An 18,655-nucleotide genomic window follows, 5' to 3' on the forward strand; every position below is an offset into this window, starting at 1 on the left:
GCTTGCTGGCACCTCTCGGTGTCACCCTTACCCTTGTGGTAAGGGAGTCTAAGCCGCTACACATGGCTTAAGCTCTGTGTCTGGTTTCACTCTTCATTGCACTGAATGGTGAAAAAAGGTATCACTTCAGGTATTTCAAAAAGGGTACTGTAGTTGCGTGGGTCTGTAAAATTTTACACAGGATGCACACCAATTTGGTGCAAAACATTATCCTGCATTTCAGCTCCAATAATTGTCGCAGCAGCTTGTTTTACGGACGTGGAGCTGAGGCTTAAATATTTCACAGCTTTCACTTTTAGCCTGTGTGTGTCAACGCACGCAAGGAACCCGAGGAAAAGCGCAGCCCCTGAACTTGTTACTCCGCCTGGCCCCGGCGGCAGGACTACAGCGCCCGGCGTGCCCGGCCCTATCGCCCCGCACCGCCCCAACAAGATGGCGGCGGGGCGGGAGGGGAGGCGCGGGGCCCGCCCCCGCTGAGGGCGCCAAGATGGCGGCGCTGCGTGAGGGGGAGTTCGCCGCCCTGCAGAGCCTGCTGAAGGTGAGCGGGCCGCGGGGCCGCCGCGCTGCTGCTGCCGCCGGGGGAGGCGGCGCCCAGCCCGGCGGCGGGGGCTGCTTCCTGCCGGGCCGCGGCTGAGCGCGTCCCGCTTTGCTCCCCGGCAGGCGCCGTCGAAGGAGGCCGTGCGGCAGCTGTGCCAGGAGTGCTTCTCCAGCCCGCCCGCCGGCCTCGGCCCGCTGGCGCAGCGCGCCTGCCCCGCCATCGCCGCCAGCCCCGAGGAGGCCGCGCAGGTAGGAGCCCCTAACGAGAGGTGCTCGGTGAAGGCGATCCTCCGCCCGGGGTCCGGCGGTAAAGGGATGCGGAGGGGGCGTGCGTGAGGGGCAGGGGGCTCCTCGTGGGACGGGAGAGCAGTGGGGCTCCCTACCTGCTAAAGCTGTCGCTGTCCTGGGGTGTGCAGTGCCCTGGCTGCACAGATATCCTCGCAGATATCCTCTTGTGTGGGCACTGAGTCCCGTCCTGTGCTGTACGCGATGCTTTTCAGCCCTGCGGAGTCCTTTTCCCATCTTCCTTTCCTACAGCTGGTGTCTGCCTTGCACAGCCTCACCAGGCACGTCGTGTACCGCGGCTTGACAAGGGCAGAAGATATCCTCGCTCTCTTTCCAGAAAACTTCCACCAAAACCTGAAAAACCTTTTAACTAAGATAATCTTGGAGAATATGTGAGTGTTACCTACCTGCCATCTGCTTTTGGTTGGAAAGTTAAAGTGTGTTTGTGTGGTTTGGTATGTGGGTAGTTGGCAGCATTCAGTTTTGGTTCTGGCAGTCTTGTGTATGCTGCAGGCTTAATCACACCGCCCGGGATGAGCTGAGTTGAATGAAGTACATCACCTGCGTGGAATGGCAAACAATGCTGCAGTGTGCACGGAGGGCTTTCCCAAGGCTTTTGGAATGGGTGTGGACCTAATTCACATAACGTAAAAGCACTTTTGCCTTAAAAAGGGACAGGGCAACCCTGGCTATGTGTACGAACTTGGGGACGGGAGGCTGGAGAGCAGCCCTGCAGATCTGGGGGTTCTGCTGACTGCTGGAGCCCTGGTTATAGGAGCGTTCCTATCAGAGACAAACCACCCTGAATGCTTTCGCTACCTTTATTTTTTATTTTTTTAAAGTGTTGCTGATACCATTTTTTCTCTTCTTTTCACAGCTCTGCTTGGAGGAATGAGGCACAAGCAAGTCAGAGTAAGTAGTATCTCACATCCGGATGTAATTAATGCTCCTGAGATCATTTGAGAGAGCTTGGAGTTTAGAATAGAGCATAGCAGCATGTTTCAGTGCAGTGTAGCACAAAAGATACCGCTGTTTGCCTTAGATGAAGCTGTATGCTTGCAGGATCATAGAGCTTAGGAGAGGCCAGTAAGTTTGTATTCAGTTCTGTGCTACTGTGCTAAATTGTTTCCAGTCCTCAAGCAATTTCATTTAATGCTCAATCTGTTGCTACATTGCAGAATGGCAAATAGTTGCCATGTCCACACTGCAAACTTCTGAATATGAAGCACTCTGACCTCCCCATTCAGGTCTTTAAATGATGTCCATAGTTAACAACTATGAGCTGCAAAGCATACGTACATATTGGGGAATGCCTTATCTGTGCGCATTTAGTCACTTCTGTGCATTCTTTCTCTTCCGCACATCTCTCCAGATGTGGCACATACTCATAACTTGCTTTTTCCTCACCTTTCTAAAGCGTGATGTAGTTAAGCAGTGCAAATGTTATCAGTAGCATCAGCCAGTGAGTTACATTCTAGTTAAGTGTTCCACACAGCTATACTGGTTTGTTTTTTCCCTTAAGAGGTTTTCTTTTCAGCTGTAGCACTTAGAAATGAGAGCTGATTCATAATAAGAATACTCTGAGGTCTGCATAGATCCTCTTGGCCTTTCTCTTAGCCTGCAGAGAAGATAATGTCCAAGAAGTAAACAGTACAGCAAGACCCGGAAAACCACTGTCCCTCAAAAGTCTTAATAGTATAAATGGTAGAAAAATAGGGAGGGGGAGGAAGCTATTGCATAATGCTAACACAGTAAATACAGCAGTTGCTTAGTCTAAACATTGTTCTGGCGTTACCAAGACACGCAGTGCTTTTTCCTGTATCCTTAACACTATCATGCCTTAGAGGAAATGAGAACAAGCATGATATGCCAGTGACACACTAGCTAGGCCTTCACAAAGGAGAAGCAAGGCTAGGTGTATGGCTCTTGGAGCTTTGCTCTGAGATGCATGTTTTTATATTTATTAGATGAATATTTAGCCCTGTTGTAATGAGATTAATTTTTTTAAGAAATGATGGATTATTTTAATGTTATATTCATGAAATACCCAACACATATTACACGGGGGCCAAGGCAGTGTTTTAAAGAACTGACATTCCAACTGATTTTTCTGTGTTAATCTAAAAATGTGGATGGTTTCCTGTCCCTCCAAGCTGCCAGCAATCAATCTTTGCAAATTAACATACAAGACTAAACAGATGCATTTTATGTTGTTGCAAATACTGCCAAGTGCTGGCCCTGATGGACGGTAAACTGGAATTTCTTCCAAATACAAGAGCAAGGCAGCCAATTCTGCAGTGCCCCCTGGAGTTCTGAGGGGAGGAGGAACCTTTCCCCAGATAAAGAGAAATTCCTCTGAGCACCAGGAATCAGAAGGAAAGCTAGCGATCAGATGGGATCAGCCCCTGGGGAGAGGAAACTAGGCACCTTATGGCATGCAGAATCCAGACAGGCTGTAGTTGCCTGTTGGGACAGTTCTTTCTGCAGCACTCAGTGCAGGTTTAGTCTTTGCTTCTTCATCCACCTCTGATGCCCTTAAATAGATATCAAACCTGATTGCCAGCAGTTATTTGCCAAGGCTTTGCAAATATGCTCAAACTTACCAAGCGCCACAGCTGAGATTTTAAACTGAGTTTATTCTTAAACTATCATCTCTATACAGATCTTTTTATGGGGTTGGTCCTACCTTTCTTTCAGACTCATTTCAAAAGCCTGAGCTACACAGGAACAATGTTTCCTTGTGTGCCTGGTTCTCATTTGTTCTGACATAGTTCTGACAAAGTAGTTAAGCCTGCTAGCTGCAAATGCGGTTTTCAAACTGAGAGGGTTTGTCATTGTTCCCATGTCCCTAGTGTAGACTTTGTTCTAGTGAGAATTTACTGGTTTTTGCAGGAAATTGGATGCTGCACTTCTGAACACAAGAAGCGTAGCTCAGCTTTTACCAGAAAATTGAGTTGAAAAAGATGCGAGAGGTGTTCTGTGTCTTATAAATGCAACAGCTCCAAAGTGGAAATGACAAGGGTCCACAGTGCAATGTGCAGTACTCCGTTCAGTACATGCCATCACAAGTGACTATCCCCATCTCTTCTCAGCAAGGGATAGCTGCACAAGTTTCTTGGCAGGGCAACCAAGTTGGACCTGTTCCTTCCCATTGGAAGGCTGATGGAATTTCCAGCCCCAGAACTATGGATGTCAGTACTGCATCAGACTCCTGAATGACTTCTCTTATGCGAGATCTAACTAGGATAAAACTGAAATTACATCTTCAGTATTTTTAACAAGCGGGCAGGATGTGTGAAGATTCTGGTTTCCCGGTTCTGTATTGCTTGTTTTTTAGGATTCCTATGTACTTTCTTGCCAGTTACAGAACAGAGTATAGTAGGTCCCAGAGTAACTCATGCTTAAACACTGAATCTTGCAGGCAGGGTATGAAGAGGTGAAGATATCTTATTGCTCCTCTTCTCTTAGCTGCTTTGAATTTAGCTGTGCTTGTCTTGCATTTTAGCATCCTTGCTTGTGATGATGGAGAATCCTGTTTGTTATTCAAGTGTCATGTGGAGGCCTTGTTGACTGGCTTATTACAACATAAAAATAACGTGAAGCCAGGTAGTAGCACTAAAACCGTACATTTTTCACAGGGCCAGCAGGATTCTGTTAGTGGAGAGGCGTGTTTATGGTGACAGTCATGGGTTTTGGAGTCGTCATGTGCTGCCACGCCTAACTGATCCCTGTATTTTAATCCCTTAGTCTCCTTGCCTCGGCTGGTTGACATGGACTGGAGGGTGGACATCAAGACATCGTCAGACACAATCAACAGAATGGCAGTCCCTACGTGCCTGCTGCAGTTAAAGGTAATGTCAGTACCTGTACAGGACCAAAATAACTGTGTCTAACACCTGATTTACCAGTGGCAGCACAAAATAGTTTGGCATCTGGTGATTGCTTACTGCCTGAAGGGTGGGAGCAGAGAGGCCCTGAACAATTAACAGGCTTTCTCAGAGATGATTTTGACATACAACAGAACCTGGGAATGATCTCTAAGATGAAAGCCATCTTCTTGTGCTGAAGGAGAGATTTCTTTGCATGATGATGAGAGAAAGCAGCATACTTCTGCCTAGTCATCATTGTTCTCTATGGAAAGAAAGATAAATTACAGACAAGCCATTGGCTTTTAGTTCTAAGTCACTCAGCAGTATGTTTAGCTGAATATGGTAGTTGGGAGATGTCTTCTGATTACTAATAATTTCCATCACTGTCCACATCTGTCATTCGGGGACTATAGCCAAGCTTACTGCTCATATTCTACAGAACTCTTGATTCCCCCAAACCAGTAAAAATGGGATGGGTAGGCTTCAGAGGAGGAGGAACAATCTGTGTGTGGGATGTGATTACGTGTTGTGTGGGGTATCTGCTAAGATGCTTCTGATAGGGATGCGGCTTCCTGCCATGAGTCTCTTCAGAATTCCCCCACATTGACGGCTCTATGTGCTTACTGGCACTCTGTTAAAGGGAGTGCACTTCACTGGTAAAGGCACACAGCAAGGAGATGGGTTCTGGGCTTCAGGATGGAGCTGGATGCCAAGTTTTCTCTTAATCTGTCCATTAAGCACCGACTTTCCTAGTGGCGCTGGAAAAAACATCAGTGGATTTTTCATACACCTAACTCCATTCCTGTTTTCAGATTCAGGAAGATGCTGCCTTATGTGGAAATAGTCCTGTTGTTTCTGCACTGACTGTGGAACTGAGTAAAGAAACACTGGACACTATGTTAGAAGGTCTAGGAAGGATCCGGGACCAACTTTCCGCTGTTGCAAACAAATGAATACCCAAGGACGTGAATTCCAGCAACCAGGAAAGGAAGTATTCTACACCTACAGCTTTCCTAAGTTGCAGCCTTGTTTTGTATAACATGGTTTATGTTTTAACCAAACAAAATTAAGAATATTTCTTTTTTGAATTAAGAAGATAGCTTTTGAAAAGCTAACTCTTAAACATTCCTTTGGCCTGGTGCCAGAAAGTGTTTTCATACTGTTGTTGAACAAAAATTGGTCTGTATTTTGGAAAAGGATTTAAGGGCTCAGAGCTTGGTTTAATCACAAGGGTCATAATTGGAAATAGCAAATAGCTGCAACCAATGAAGCAAGTGCTATCTCCCTGCCCTGAAATTAGGATCTAAAAGGCTCAAGCTGGTTAATGGGCTGCCTTCCAGCATTAGCAGACAAGGAGGGTACTTCCCTCTGGAATGTGCATGCACTGAGGTGCATGCTAGATGTAGCACTCTCTCCCTTTACTCTCTCCCTTTCAATGAAGCACAGCCATGCTGCAGACTGTTATTACAGGATAATGCTTTGAAATAGGGCAATTATGCTACAACACATTCCCTTCTGATCAGCTTCATAGCACCATTTGCAAAATGACTAGTCTGTACATCTTTAGCAGCAAGTAATTTCCTCCTTCTGTCTGAAAAGAATAAAGGAGATCAGATAATTCATGTTTGGGTTTATTAGACTTTGAGCTTTGCTTTCCCTGCAGAAGAAAACAGACTGGGAAAGTAAAGAATTGATGGCCTTTGTCTGTGGTGTAGGAAACCTTTCTATGGCAATTGGTGCCTATATTTCCCCAAAGTGTTCTGATGTTTGTTTGTATAAATCTCCATTTAATTAAAAAGCAAACTGCTAATTGATTTTTGGAGTCCTTTTCTGTGTAAAAGAGATGTTGTCCTGGGTTACCTCAGCCTTTTTGTGATGGTGCCTAGTTTCTAGGCTGATGTAATGGATGTTCACTTTTGTTGCTGAAGAGGGGCTCTTTATTTCCTGTTCAAATAGATTCATCTTTTAAACTGTCTTCTATCCCATTTTAGTAACATCTCAGGGCACCTTTTAGCACAGGTACCAGCTCTGTGCTAGGTACAGGTGATGACCCTGACCTAAACTTTTACAGATATGTGCGTTGTATGGGGAAGTAAGCACAGAAAATGAACAAAATTCAGGCTCATCTCTCTGATGATCTTGTATAAGGCACCGAACTGGAACACTGTATCCAAATGCTTTGTTTATGGTGAAGTCCCACCTTTCATAAAACATTTGGCTCTCCTTCAAGACAAAATATTATCTCTTGTGTTTGCAAACATGAAATCAAGTGGGATGTGTACATAAGCTACAGTGCTTTGTTATTTATTTTTATACATCTCCATGCAGGCTAGAATATAGATGTAAATAAAATCCGTGCTTTTAAAAGATTGAGGTAATACAGCTTGTGCATCAAGCTGTATGACAAGCCCTGTGTTAGGGTCCACTTAGTGAAGTTCATAATACTTGCACTGTCAAGATCACCCAGTAAACTTCCTATTTAATAGGGAAATCCAAAGGCAGAAGACAGATGCTCAAGAATCTGTTCCACAAGTTTCAAGCTATGGATAATGTTTATAACTGACTTCTTCAATCTGAGGAAGTTTCGTTGCTTTCTAGCCTAACCTTAAAAGTCTCAAATATATCATGCTGTTTATCTTAGAAGGTGTAGGAACAACTGAGGAGGTGAATAATGACATGAAGCACTCATAATATTAGAGGAGCAGAGGAGGTCAATACACAGAGGAAAACTTTGAGGTAAATCTTGAAGTTAAAGCCAAAATATTGTAAGGACTAATGAAATGAAGAACTGATAGGTGCAGAGTCCTCATACAAACCCATTACACAGCTACAGAATAGCTGTGAGGAAAAGTCTTAGAACTGAAGAGGCTGTCCCTGTGTCAGAGTAGCCCTATCTGCAGGTAGCTAAAAAGTGCTCATGGAGATTTAATAAAGGAGGTTCCCCACTGAATCAGAGGTATGCCAAACATCTAATGACTTCAAGAGGTATATCTCAAGTCATTCTGCAAGGAGATGCCAGTATTTTCCAGCTCAAGATGTAGGAGGCTACAAGAGAGCTTCCCTTCAAATCTTTGCATGAAGTGTTAGGCATTTTCTTGTTGGTTCTTAGCACATTTGCCAAGAAGAGCTGAGACTTACCACTCAGAAAAAGCTGTTTAAAGCACGAGAGGCTGAGTAGGACTGTCATTACCCAACCAGCAAGAGTACTTCATTAAATGTTCCTAAAGTCCTAGCTATGGAGACTGCTACACAGAGAGAAAATAGCATGCCCGCTCTTCCAGGCAATTATTTGATTTTTTCCATAACGATTGCTCTCTTAAAATCAGTTTTTTAGCTTCCCTCCACATACTGCTGATGGTTGGAAAGCTAGCCTAAATGTGTTCAACATGAGTTCATTACCAGCTTGTTCCTGTGCCAACACTTTCCTCTTTAGCTTAGTTCTCTTCCAGCTTTCCCTTTTTCCCTTATGCCTAGAGATAGCAGTGAAATTCCCCTGCACTTGTGACAACTAAGCAGTGTAAGCTCTATTTTCTGTGCCTTTCAGCATCACAGTGGCTATTCTTTATTACTTACACTTTGCATCTCCCTTGGATGGGGTCACCACAGTTGTTCATTTCTGGAGAAGTCTGGTCCAAGGGCATTAATAAAGAATGGAGCTGTCATAAGTGAATCACTTGAGTGAACGCCTCCTCCCAGGAAAACCCAAGCTCTCATTGTGAAGTGGAGCTTAAAAACTCCAGTATTATTTGATAAGTAGAAAACACCACCTACACATACACTGTTTGTCAAGTGAAAACTTAGTTACACCAAGCAAAGTAAAAATGGGTTATCTCTAAGCAAATTTCTCTTAGTGAAAAATTTGTTTGTAAAATACAAGTATGCACATTGAATTATGAAATTACAATTTAAATTCAGACATTGTGTTGGACCTAGCTGTATCAAAGTGTTGGAAAAGCATTAAAACATGAAATTCTACTTCCATAAAATGAAATTTTGTTTCTTCTTATCACAAAGTGACAGAACGGAAATTTATACATTAGGGCGTTCAGGCTAAAAATTCTATAGATGATGTGGGTGAAAGCATGAAGAACTTAAGAGAAAGGCCTTCAGTTGTGGAAGCTAGGAATCATAATGCTCTTTAAACATTGTTTTAAAGTAGCAGAGGAATTTACAAGACTCATAATAGTTTGGTAAAGCTATAATAGTTACTCTGCATTTAAATTTTGGGTTCCATGTATGAAATTTGCGCGTTTAAGCTCGTCCAAAACTATCACCTATACAAAGTTTTTGCTTTGTATTTAACTGAGGTGTTACTCTTTCACTCAAAAACATTACTGGTAACACAATGACACGTTTGGAGTTTTGTCCTAAGTGAAATATGTTAGTTTCACAACACGTTTGGTATCTCATTATTTCAGTGGAGATAATAGTTTATATTTAACAATATATGACAGGCCCCTTGACCAGATAAGGGCTGAAACAGGCCTTTTTGATAGCAAATCTGAGAGAGATCTCTTGTTAAATGAACTCTCTCTTTCAAATATCACAGAAGCTGTGCTTAATGTCAGTTCTTGGTATTAGGAACAACATATTTAGCAGCATCATTTCCTCAGCTGCTTTATGACTGTAGTAATTCTGAGTCCTAATAATTTTGTTTACAGGCTAAAGAATATTTCAATAAAAACAACAGCAAAAACCCTACAAAAGTAACCTGGTTAAAGATTTTGCTAATCTTTAGCACATATTCCTTAAAAGATTAATCTCACTAAGCTGTAGAGGGATAAACGTAGGTGCGCAAGGTTGCAGTAAATCAGTAGCAGCACTGGAAATCCCACCTCCCCAGTTCCTTTTCTAACTTCTCGACCCCTTAGTCAGAAACTCTTATTTTGTGACACAGTAATTGCACTAATCTTTGTATTTCCCCCCCCATCTACGCAGCCCTTGTGCCTGTGGCTGACTTTTCTATTTTTAATATAAACGGTTAATAATGGTTGGGACATTTGGGACTCGTTTGATTGAATAACTGTCACCTTCGAGATGTAACTCGATTAAGAGGTTATGTAATTTAGTATCCCGTTGGTTCACCACCTTCCAACACCCATGTCAGGAGTATCACTGCACTAGCACAGTCCTGCAGCATTCCAGTCTGAGACCTGTTCCCCCCACCCCGGAATCCAGTAATCCTGCCCAGCATTTTCAAACAACTCTAAGTTTGCATCCATAGGGCCCCTGTGTGTGAGCACTACACCTGCATTACAACGTTGGTGAGTAAAACCTCGCAGACCCCAGCAAAGGGACTTTTGTAGCAAGCCTGATGAGAACATGCTCATGAATTTTGGAGTTACACCCAAAAATCCATAAATACCCTGCCAAGCCTCGTGGGAGGCACCAGTTTTTGAAGCGACACACAATGAAAACTAAGGTGTTTTTGTTTTACTGTGACTAGTCAGCAACTAGATCATCTGCTGTAGCTTTTGTAATTTCCCTGTGCTCCACAGGGCAGTCACTAAGCAGCGCTTGCCATTTTAAATGTTTGAGAATCACCTTCTCCTACAGTCAGCCTTTGACAAAGAAAAGAGCGAGAATGAAAGGAAGGAAAGACACAAAACTTTCCTGCACGCATATGTGTCTTTTCCACAGCAGATGGCGAGCTTGGTCTCCCCTCGCTGTCCCACCGCGGTTCCCGCAGGCAGCAGCAGCCTGGGCTGGGAGCAATCGGTGCCTGCAATATCCCCGACAGAGCCATTTACTCCAGCAGCAAAACAGAGGCGACGGGGATATCAGGCACAGGTTAGCAAAAGGTCTGTCATCTGCTAACACAGCTGCGGGGAAGGCAGCAGCGCACGCTTCACGGGATGCCGGCAGGGATGGTAGTAGCCGACGGTTCCCTGCAGCACACCAGTCATTTGATCACAAAGAAGCAAGAATCCGTCCTTTTTTCTTTCCTTTTTTTTTTTTTTTTTTTTTTTTTTTAAGCCAGGTTAGATGCAAATTCCTCCAGGGACAGGTTTGGGATCACAAGGAAAAGATAAGTGTTGTATCTAAAGAGATGCCAAGAACTTGGAATATTTCAGAACTGGCCCGCCTCAAACAATGCCAGTTTTGTCGTTAAATGGCAGCAAAGAGAGTGCTGCAAAAACCATGTCTGGAGAAGGAGGTCAGATGAGGGGCTGTGGGGGAGAGTTCCTTCTCACCCAAGCATGTTGCAAACCATTTTTGAACCCTGTACTGAGCACAATGAACGGCATCCTACATAGCTGACCTCTGTTCTCTGTGTATGGGCACATTTTCCTGATGTCACCTCGCTTTTGCTGTTGTTAACACAAGGCCGGGGACAACAGTATCCCCCTCCCCAAAAGGCATCGTCTTGCTGGTTGGAGAGGAGGTGCTAAAGCACACCAGCAACACTGACTCACCACAAAGTGCTGTCAAATGCCCCAAGTAAACGCACTGAGCAGAGATAATTAACTCGAATCTCCTTCCCCTCCTTTTTCTCTCCTAGTTACTGCTGTTGCAAAGGCTTGGAACAATTGTAGGTATAGCTTTTTTTCCCTCCAAGGAAGACACAATTTTTCAAGTTGACAGCGTCCCTTTATGCTGATGAGATAGTGAAGGTTCAGTGCCAGCTAGCAGCAGAAATATAATAGCATCCATTAGAGCTGTTAGCTAGAGTCTGCCAGTGCTTCTGTTTGTAATTTAGAGTGTTATAACTCAGCCATGCAAATAAGATGCAGACAAAACTTTACATTGAAAATCTGGGCCTTGCAGTAGGCTTTCTAGTTTCTTACAAAAAAAATAAATATCAAATTTGCTTTGACACTCTGGACCATGCTGTAAGAATGAGATAAGAAACCTAAATGAGAAGGCTAAAGTACACCAGTGCCTGGCCTTTGCACTGACAGGGAATCGGGCTAATTGGAAAACGCTGACATCTTTACAACTGTATCAGTGCCTGTAGCTCCAGAGGTGTCCAAGACCCCATTCTGTACCAGGAAGACTTGAGGCAAATTTCATCACTGCTTCCACACAAAGCACTATACAAGTCAGCAAGACTTGCTGAGCCGTGCCTCTGCTCTGCATAGCAGCAGGGCTCAGCCTGGATAATAAAGTTCATTTGCAGATTCACAAGCGGAATCAGCGTGTTACGCACTGTCAGAAGTACTCTGGTTCCTTAGCACTTTGTGGGATTTAGGCCTCAGAGCCTCATTCCCACGCCTGTTTCTGCAGTTACCTCATTTATCTGTCCACAAAGACACATGACCCTTACTTTTGATTATATTTGGGGGGGAAATCCACTAATAACAGTCACTGTTAGTCCATGCTCTGCTAAACCAGAAAGGCAGAAAGTCATGGAAAATCTAGAAAGTTTGACTTGGATGTCAACAGACAGCTGAGCGCCTTTGTAAAGACATGTCTGCTGACAAATAAATAATCAGAAGATCAGAATGAAATAAAAGAAACACAAAATCATGACTGAGTGCACTGCACAACACAAAGCTGAAACGTGGATTTAAAGACAACCTTTTTTTTCCCCCTCTCTGAGAAGGACAGCATGAAAGCGCACTTGACCATCTGTCTCTCGGAATGCTTTCCTCTTCCTGGGCACAGATGGTAAACTTCAAACATCACCATCACTCGTCTGCAACATCAGCCCTGTAAGCAATCTTATTTACAGTCTCTATCCATTGCTTTCCAGTGACCTCATTTCTCATTTTGGTGCCAACTTAGAAGTTCCTGGCTAACACGAAAGGCACTAAAATAGACGTGTTCAAAGCTGCCCTTGTGGGTGTGGTAACAGCTCCCAGGAAAGTAAAGACCCTCAAAGTGAAATGAAAGCTGTACACGTTTTTACCTTGTCCTCAGGGAAGAAACAAATTAAAAACCTTTCCTATGCCTAAAAAAAAAAAAAAAGAAAGAAAGAAAGAAAGAAAGAAAGAGAAGCAAACCTAAGTAAAAAGTCTAATCAAGGTGCACCTGTCATTCTCGTTTTTTGTCCCAGTTTGCCCAGCACCTCTTTAGACTGCAGGTTCTCTGAGGCAGAGACCTTGTCTTCATAGCGTGCCGCTGCTGCCCCCAGTACTCCCATCAATAACAACAAGGATCCTGTCTGTTGTTTGTGATGCATCAACAAGACAGTTCAGTTATTTCAGGATCAGATTTCAGGCTTTCTAGTTGCTTGACACAGCAGCGGTCTTTTATCTTTTGCTAGATAAGTAAGACAGATCTATGCAGTGTAATGGATAGATTGAGTCTCCAGAGACAGCTCACGGAGCAGCAGTCCCATTTTCAGAGGCATGGAGCCCTTTGGTTGGAACTTCAGATGCTTCTGATAGACTTGCGATAACCCTCCCTCCGGGCTCAGCCAGCCTGCAGGATCAGAAGGGGTCCCAGGACTATTCCCAACGAGAGAAGTAATTTTTGTAGCATTTTTGGTTAAAACTTCTTCCTCAACACCTCCAACAAATCATTCTCTATCAAAATGCACTGTCATCCTCCACTCCAGAGCAGACCGCACTCTGGCAGTGAAAGGACATCATCCTATTTCAAGAATTCAATAATAATAAATGCAAAGTACCAACATTCAAAATAAAAAAAAAATACACAGACTCTCTTAACGCCTCCATTGAAGCAATGAAAAGAGCTATGAAGTCTGCTAGTGACTGAAAATGAACTTGACTTTCAGGTGATGAATTCAATTTATTGGTAATTCTCCAAAGAGAGGGAAATAGCTTTGGGGATGATGACTGCATACCAAATAAATACCCCAGTCACTAATGATCCTCATCATTAAGCAGAGGCAGCTTAACATTAGCAGGCGTTTGGGGAGGGAGCACCATCTAGCACAGGGCTGTTCTGATGGCGGGCACGGGTGCAGCTCTGGCCCTCAGCCTGGTTTTACCCAGAGCTCTGCACGCCTCCTGCAGCTCTGGATGAGGGAACAAAATGTGCCCGGGGGGGAGCTGCAGCTCCCCAGGCACATCAGCGGTGTGCAATGCTGGGCCTGGCCTTCATGCAGGACTGGGGGACTTGATGTCACCTCCGGGGCCTCAGGAAAACTGCAGAGGGCAGCCTTGGTGGTAGTGGAAGTGCAGACTTCTGAGCTGCGTGCCTGTCTCTGCCATGGCTCACCTGATCTCTCTGTCTCCTGCCTAGCAGGTAGAAAGCCAGTCACACCTATTTTAGGGGAGATGGGATAATTAACCAATCCACTTGGTATTAAGCCTCTTGAAGTGTGTAGGCAAAGGGACTTACAAGAGTACTGAGCATACTGCCAAGAAAAAATGTCAATGCCAGAGCATTGTGTTCCCTGTGACAGAGCAGGCAGCAGAAATTATTTTCTGCTGCCTACAAAGAAAACAGTGTTGTGCAGAATTTATCACTCTCTCCGGTTCCTTAGAAGCACAGCACCACACAGCTTTGAAAATACAACAGGCTTTGACTCCTGAACTTAAACCTAAATCATTATTATAATGTTCCTCAAAGGAATCGTGTCCTGCTGGGGTTTATAGCTGAGAGCAAGTCTTCACCTCTCCCTGACCCACTTTACAAGTTTGTCCTTCCACCTCATTCATATGGAAAAGCTTCAGAAGGAAGCTGTGAATAGAGGCCACAGTGAAGTAGCAGCACATTTGTTTGTTTCGGAAGAGGCCCCGTTTGCCTCATCTCAATTTCAGACCTTCCAGGTAAACTGGCAGCTGCTTTCAGCAAGCAGCAACCATCGAGATGGTTCTCCTGAATACAGCCTCTGCTCTTCTCCCTACCTCCAGTGCTTCTTGTGCTTTGGCCTTGCCCTCTCCTTTCACTTATCTGTGACTGGGGAGATGAATTGGCTGGGTTGTAAGAAATTTTGTGTATTTGAATTCTCCTGGTTCTCCTGCCTGTGATGCATGTGCCCCTGCAGAGCAGCGGGGGCTGTGGTGCCTCCGAGTGCTCTGAGCCTGGATGATACAGATTGACTCACGGGCAGAAATGTCATCCACACAGCTAGGTCCCTGTTGCCCAGGGTGGTTCGGCTGGAGCTGCCTGGTTTCCTGCCCTTTGCTGTGGGATTTGCTACAGGATTAATCTGTCCTGGAGGGGGGTATAGCCTCAGCAGGCCTTTGGGAGGGGCCTGCAGAGCCTGCAGATCCAGCAGCACCTCAGTGGTGGAGAAGGGCAGGGACCTCACAAGATCTCAGCCATTCTAGGTGAAACAGAAATACAGATTCTTTTTTTTTTTCTGAAGTCAACCAGGGACTTCATGATTGCCATTTATTGCCTTATTAACCCACTTTTATTACCACATTTACGCTGTTTGGAAATCCCACACCTGGCAGAGAAAGGCCTGCAATGAACCAGTTATGCTCAGGTGTTGTCCTTTATTAGGGCTGGCCCACAAAGAGGTTTATGGGTCCATTACTATCCCCTCGAGATCTATTGTGTCTCGACTTGGGCAGAAAATGTCACAAGCTCTTTTAAAACCTTGATACGGCTCCTCAGACTGCTTCTGCCTCTCGTCCTCCCCTCACGTCCTCGGGAGCGCTCCACCAGGAGCCCCAAGCACATCACAGAACAGACCAAGCCGCCTCCCTGGCTGCCCTCTGCCCTGTTGCTAGCACATTCGTGGCGGTTTGGAGCCTGCTCTGAGGGCAGTCCTGCCACTGGGACCAGGGACTTGTTGATGTTAATCCCAGCTTTGCACATCTGTGCCATGACTGCGGTCAGCACGGGGCTCTCGGCAGTAAGGGAGCGACAGCACCAACGCCGCTCTGATTACCACAGCTTTCCTTTTAATTGGCTCTAGGAGCGTTAAAGAAAAAAAAGAGAGGGAGGGATGAAGGAGAAGGATCAATTTTACTACACTTTGTGAGCAACGAGACAGAAGACATCAGGCAGTCAGCCCAGCGATGGCAAGAAGGCTGAGATTTGGCCTACACCATGCTGCTATTTCAAAGCACATTCGTGGATTGCTAGCACCTGACCAAAATTAGACTTAGACAAACCTTTGGCTTCGAGGATCGATACCTATAGATCGCCAGAAAAAACACAGCTAGTATTAAAAATATACCCACTAATTCTAGCCTGCCCCTGAAAGGTCAGATCCCCCCGAGGCACGCAGTGCTAGGCGCATGCAGAGGATGCGTCTGCGCCCATGGGTTTCGGTGCCTGGTTCAGTCAGCTCTGCCTCCAGCTGGTACAGCAGCAGCAAGCTGGGTGGCAGCTCAGAGACAAGTTTTTGACACCAGGAGTCAGTATTTGCAATTTAGTGGGCTGTAAGCAGGAAGGTCTCCAGATAGGACCATTAACTGCTGCATAAGGGCTTTTGTGCCTAGCTATTAGTTGGCAACAAAATTGTGCTGATTCTGATGCAACAAGCCTTAATCCTGTTACGTTATCAACTGTATATTTCTGGGTTTAAACATTCCCAGTAGATACAATGTCCTTGAAAACTCATAGTCTCGCCAATTCCCAACGTTTCACTTGAAAACGTAATCCTAAATATCACAGCAACCAATGGCCCCAGCATCCTGCATCCACTCTGGGACCTTTTTCTGTTTGGTATTTCCTACATGATCACAATCCACTGATCTAGCCTCAGCAGCGCTGTTAAGAGACCCAGCACAGTGCTGCTGAACCTGGATGATGGATCACCCTAAAACCACATACCCTGACAGTCAAGGAGACAACCAGGGAAGAAATACCTCAGGAAAGGGAAAGTCTTTCAGAAGAGCAGTAAGAAGGAAAGGGCACAGCAGACACTGTCACGCACCTTAGTTTGATTGCAAACTGAGACTACTCGTGAATGATTCCTTAAAGAGTAATGTCAGTAATGTCAGAGTAATGAGCTTTAAGCTCATGAAAATCTCCCGGTTCAGCCAGTCAGCCCACCACAGTTAAGTAAGCAATCACATCAGCACGTTTTGTATGTTTGATAAGCACATCACTGCAGCGGCATGGCGTAAGGGAAACAAAGAACTAAAGCAGAAACAACAGTACCCAAAAATTCTTTCTGTAAGACAAAGAAAAGTAATCAAAAGTAACCCACAGTGTTTTCAGAAGAGGGAGCCAGAGAGAATTAGAAACCTGGGAAACCACTTTTGTCTCTCAAAATGAACTGCCTCTGACATGCCTCATTCAGACAGGACCTGGTTGGGTTGGAAGTGCCAGGTAAGGCCATGCTGTGTCTCCTGAATGGCTGGGGCTGATCTGCCTCACCGCGTGCTATGTTTTAACATGTTTTAACAGAAAAGGATTTACAGGAGGTGAACCCACTCAAAGCACCCAGGCACCCACTCTGCAAGTTTCCCAAATTCAAACCCTGAACTAATGTTTGCAACCACCATCCATCCCAGCAGCCAGCTGGGCTCAGAGCTCTGCAGCGCTCAGAAGACAAGATGGAGTTTGTGTGCATGCGACCGAGCCCCTGTTGCAACAAAAGCTCCTCAGCTTGCATGAACAAGCTCCTAGAGTATGCCAGGGAGCCAGCTCTCGTACCAACATTTTGCCTTGCACGCTCTGTCCCCTGCTGAAGATCTGCAGCTCTGCGAGTCTCTGCCAGCGCTCCTGCCCTGCAGGTGAGTGGCAGCCCAGGGCGACAACTGGCTCAGCCCAGGGCAAGGATCACCACCTCTGCGAGCAGATCCCCGCGGCTTTTGGTGCCTTCAGCTTTATCAGGAGGAGCCAGAGAACATCAAATGTGATGGCAGCAGCATGAGTGGGCAGCAAAGGCCAGGAAGCACAGAAAGGTTTTGGGGAATCTGGGGATGGAGAAGTCAGCGTCTGGTATGTAAAACAGCCAATTTCAAGATTAACTCTCATGGGATGCGAAAGGCCTCACAATTAGCTCCAACGCTCGCCTCAGGCTCATCAGCCAATTTTCTCATCTGCTCCTGCACCCACACACTGTGCAGTCCCTGTTGCTTAGAAAACACAGCAGGGGGGGCGGAGAAGAGAGGTCTTCCCTGGTCACACACATTCTGCTCACAGGGACAGCACCTGACCTGAAGGGGATGTGGAGCCTGGATGCAAATACGTGGTCAGCTCAACCATTTCCAGCTTTGTGCATAAATTACACGTTACAGAGCAAAGGTACTTGCAGGTCTTGGATTCACAGCCCTGTAATTTTGGCTCTGCAGAAAAAGACTGAACATGGCAAACATCGGCAACAGAGCAGAAGGAACAGATACGCTTCTGAGTTGGTGAGCAGGAGGGACTGATGCTGGGGTTTTCAGCTCCGCCTGCAGGAGCTCCCACCGGTCAGGCACCCAAACAGGACCCTGTGGTTTGGGAATCCAAAGTAGTAAACATGTTTTGCCCTTTTGCCATCTCACTCTACATTGCTCGTTTGTATGTGCTTAACAGTGAAAGGGTTAACTTGGAGGAAGAAGTCCCCCGATACCCTCCTTTGAATGTGATGGAAATGTCGAGTGACCCCTCTGGTCCAACATGCTCACTCAGACCAGAGGCTGCTTCCTCATTAGCAACAATAAATTCAAAGCAGATGGGAAAATTGCGCTCCATTCTCTGATCCAGCTTTCAAAGTCCTTTGATTTCAGAATCCCTCAGCTGCTCTTTGACTTCCCTCGCCTGTCAAATTCCCTGGCAAGATTGATAGGGTCTGGACAGGGGGGACATCAGTGCAGATTCTGGTACCGGCTCTCTCCCCTGCTGAATCTCCCACATCTGACCATGTTAATTGCAGCTCCTCTCTCTGCCTTTGATGTAAAGATTTGCTTTGATTTTTTCCTATCCTTCTTCCATCACCAGTTTATTACAACACTTTGCAAGGGTCAATGGCCAACTCCTTGCCATGTCTGCATAACTTCCTTTATAAATAAACAGCTGCCTGTGTGTCACGAGGCCAGGCTAGAAACTGCTCAAAGTTACTGAAAGGTTGCTGAGAGAGAGTTCTCTGTTTCTTCCACACCGTAAGCCGAGAGGCATGAAGCAAGGGAAAGTTTAGAAAGAACAGCAAAACAGCACCT

The 18,655-nt window shown here is 45.4% G+C and overlaps 1 protein-coding gene across 1 annotated transcript; it reads left to right on the forward strand.

Moving 5' to 3' along the window:
- Positions 1–410: 410 nt before the first annotated feature.
- Positions 411–6,505, forward strand: COMMD9 (COMM domain containing 9). The gene is made up of 6 exons (XM_035552174.2): positions 411–538; positions 661–786; positions 1,075–1,214; positions 1,700–1,734; positions 4,570–4,673; positions 5,504–6,505. The coding sequence occupies exons 1-6, from the start codon at positions 488–490 to the stop codon at positions 5,642–5,644; spliced, it is 597 nt and encodes a 198-aa protein (XP_035408067.1). The 5' UTR covers positions 411–487; the 3' UTR covers positions 5,645–6,505.
- The last annotated feature ends 12,150 nt before the right edge of the window (positions 6,506–18,655 follow it).

Source organism: Cygnus atratus, chromosome 5, assembly GCF_013377495.2.
Source record: "Cygnus atratus isolate AKBS03 ecotype Queensland, Australia chromosome 5, CAtr_DNAZoo_HiC_assembly, whole genome shotgun sequence".
Taxonomy (NCBI): Eukaryota; Metazoa; Chordata; class Aves; order Anseriformes; family Anatidae; genus Cygnus; species Cygnus atratus.